Raw genomic sequence first — 244 nt, 5'->3', positions numbered from 1 at the left:
TCTGACCCGGCTGTCCCCATGCCCTGGGACACCTCTGACCCTGCTGTCCCCGTCCCCAGGACCCGGAGCAGAGGCTGTGGGAGGCTGAGTGCGGGGAGCGAGCCCTGCAGGGCTGCCTGGTCCGCCTGGAGGAGCAGAACCGACAGCTCGCGGAGAGCCAGTCCCAGGAAGGTGGGTGTCCCAGGGGGTTTGGGGTCTCCTGCCACCACGGGGCGTTCCCATGGGGATGATGGCCCGGGGGCAT

The 244-nt window shown here is 70.1% G+C and overlaps 1 protein-coding gene across 1 annotated transcript in view; it reads left to right on the top strand.

Moving 5' to 3' along the window:
- Positions 1-59: 59 nt before the first annotated feature.
- Positions 60-244, top strand: part of RILP (Rab interacting lysosomal protein) — a gene marked incomplete at both ends in the record, with an annotated part of 3,248 nt that continues 3,063 nt past the window's right edge. Inside the window, one exon of the mRNA XM_008945351.1 lies at positions 60-171. Coding sequence (XP_008943599.1) covers positions 60-171 — 112 coding nt within the window. The remainder of the gene's footprint in view (positions 172-244) is intronic.

The sequence above is a fragment of the Merops nubicus genome, unplaced genomic scaffold, assembly GCF_000691845.1.
Source record: "Merops nubicus isolate BGI_N331 unplaced genomic scaffold, ASM69184v1 scaffold35838, whole genome shotgun sequence".
In the NCBI taxonomy this organism is placed as follows: domain Eukaryota; kingdom Metazoa; phylum Chordata; class Aves; order Coraciiformes; family Meropidae; genus Merops; species Merops nubicus.
The sequence above is the reverse complement of the archived record's forward strand: the minus strand, read 5'-3'. Positions and strand labels throughout refer to the sequence as shown.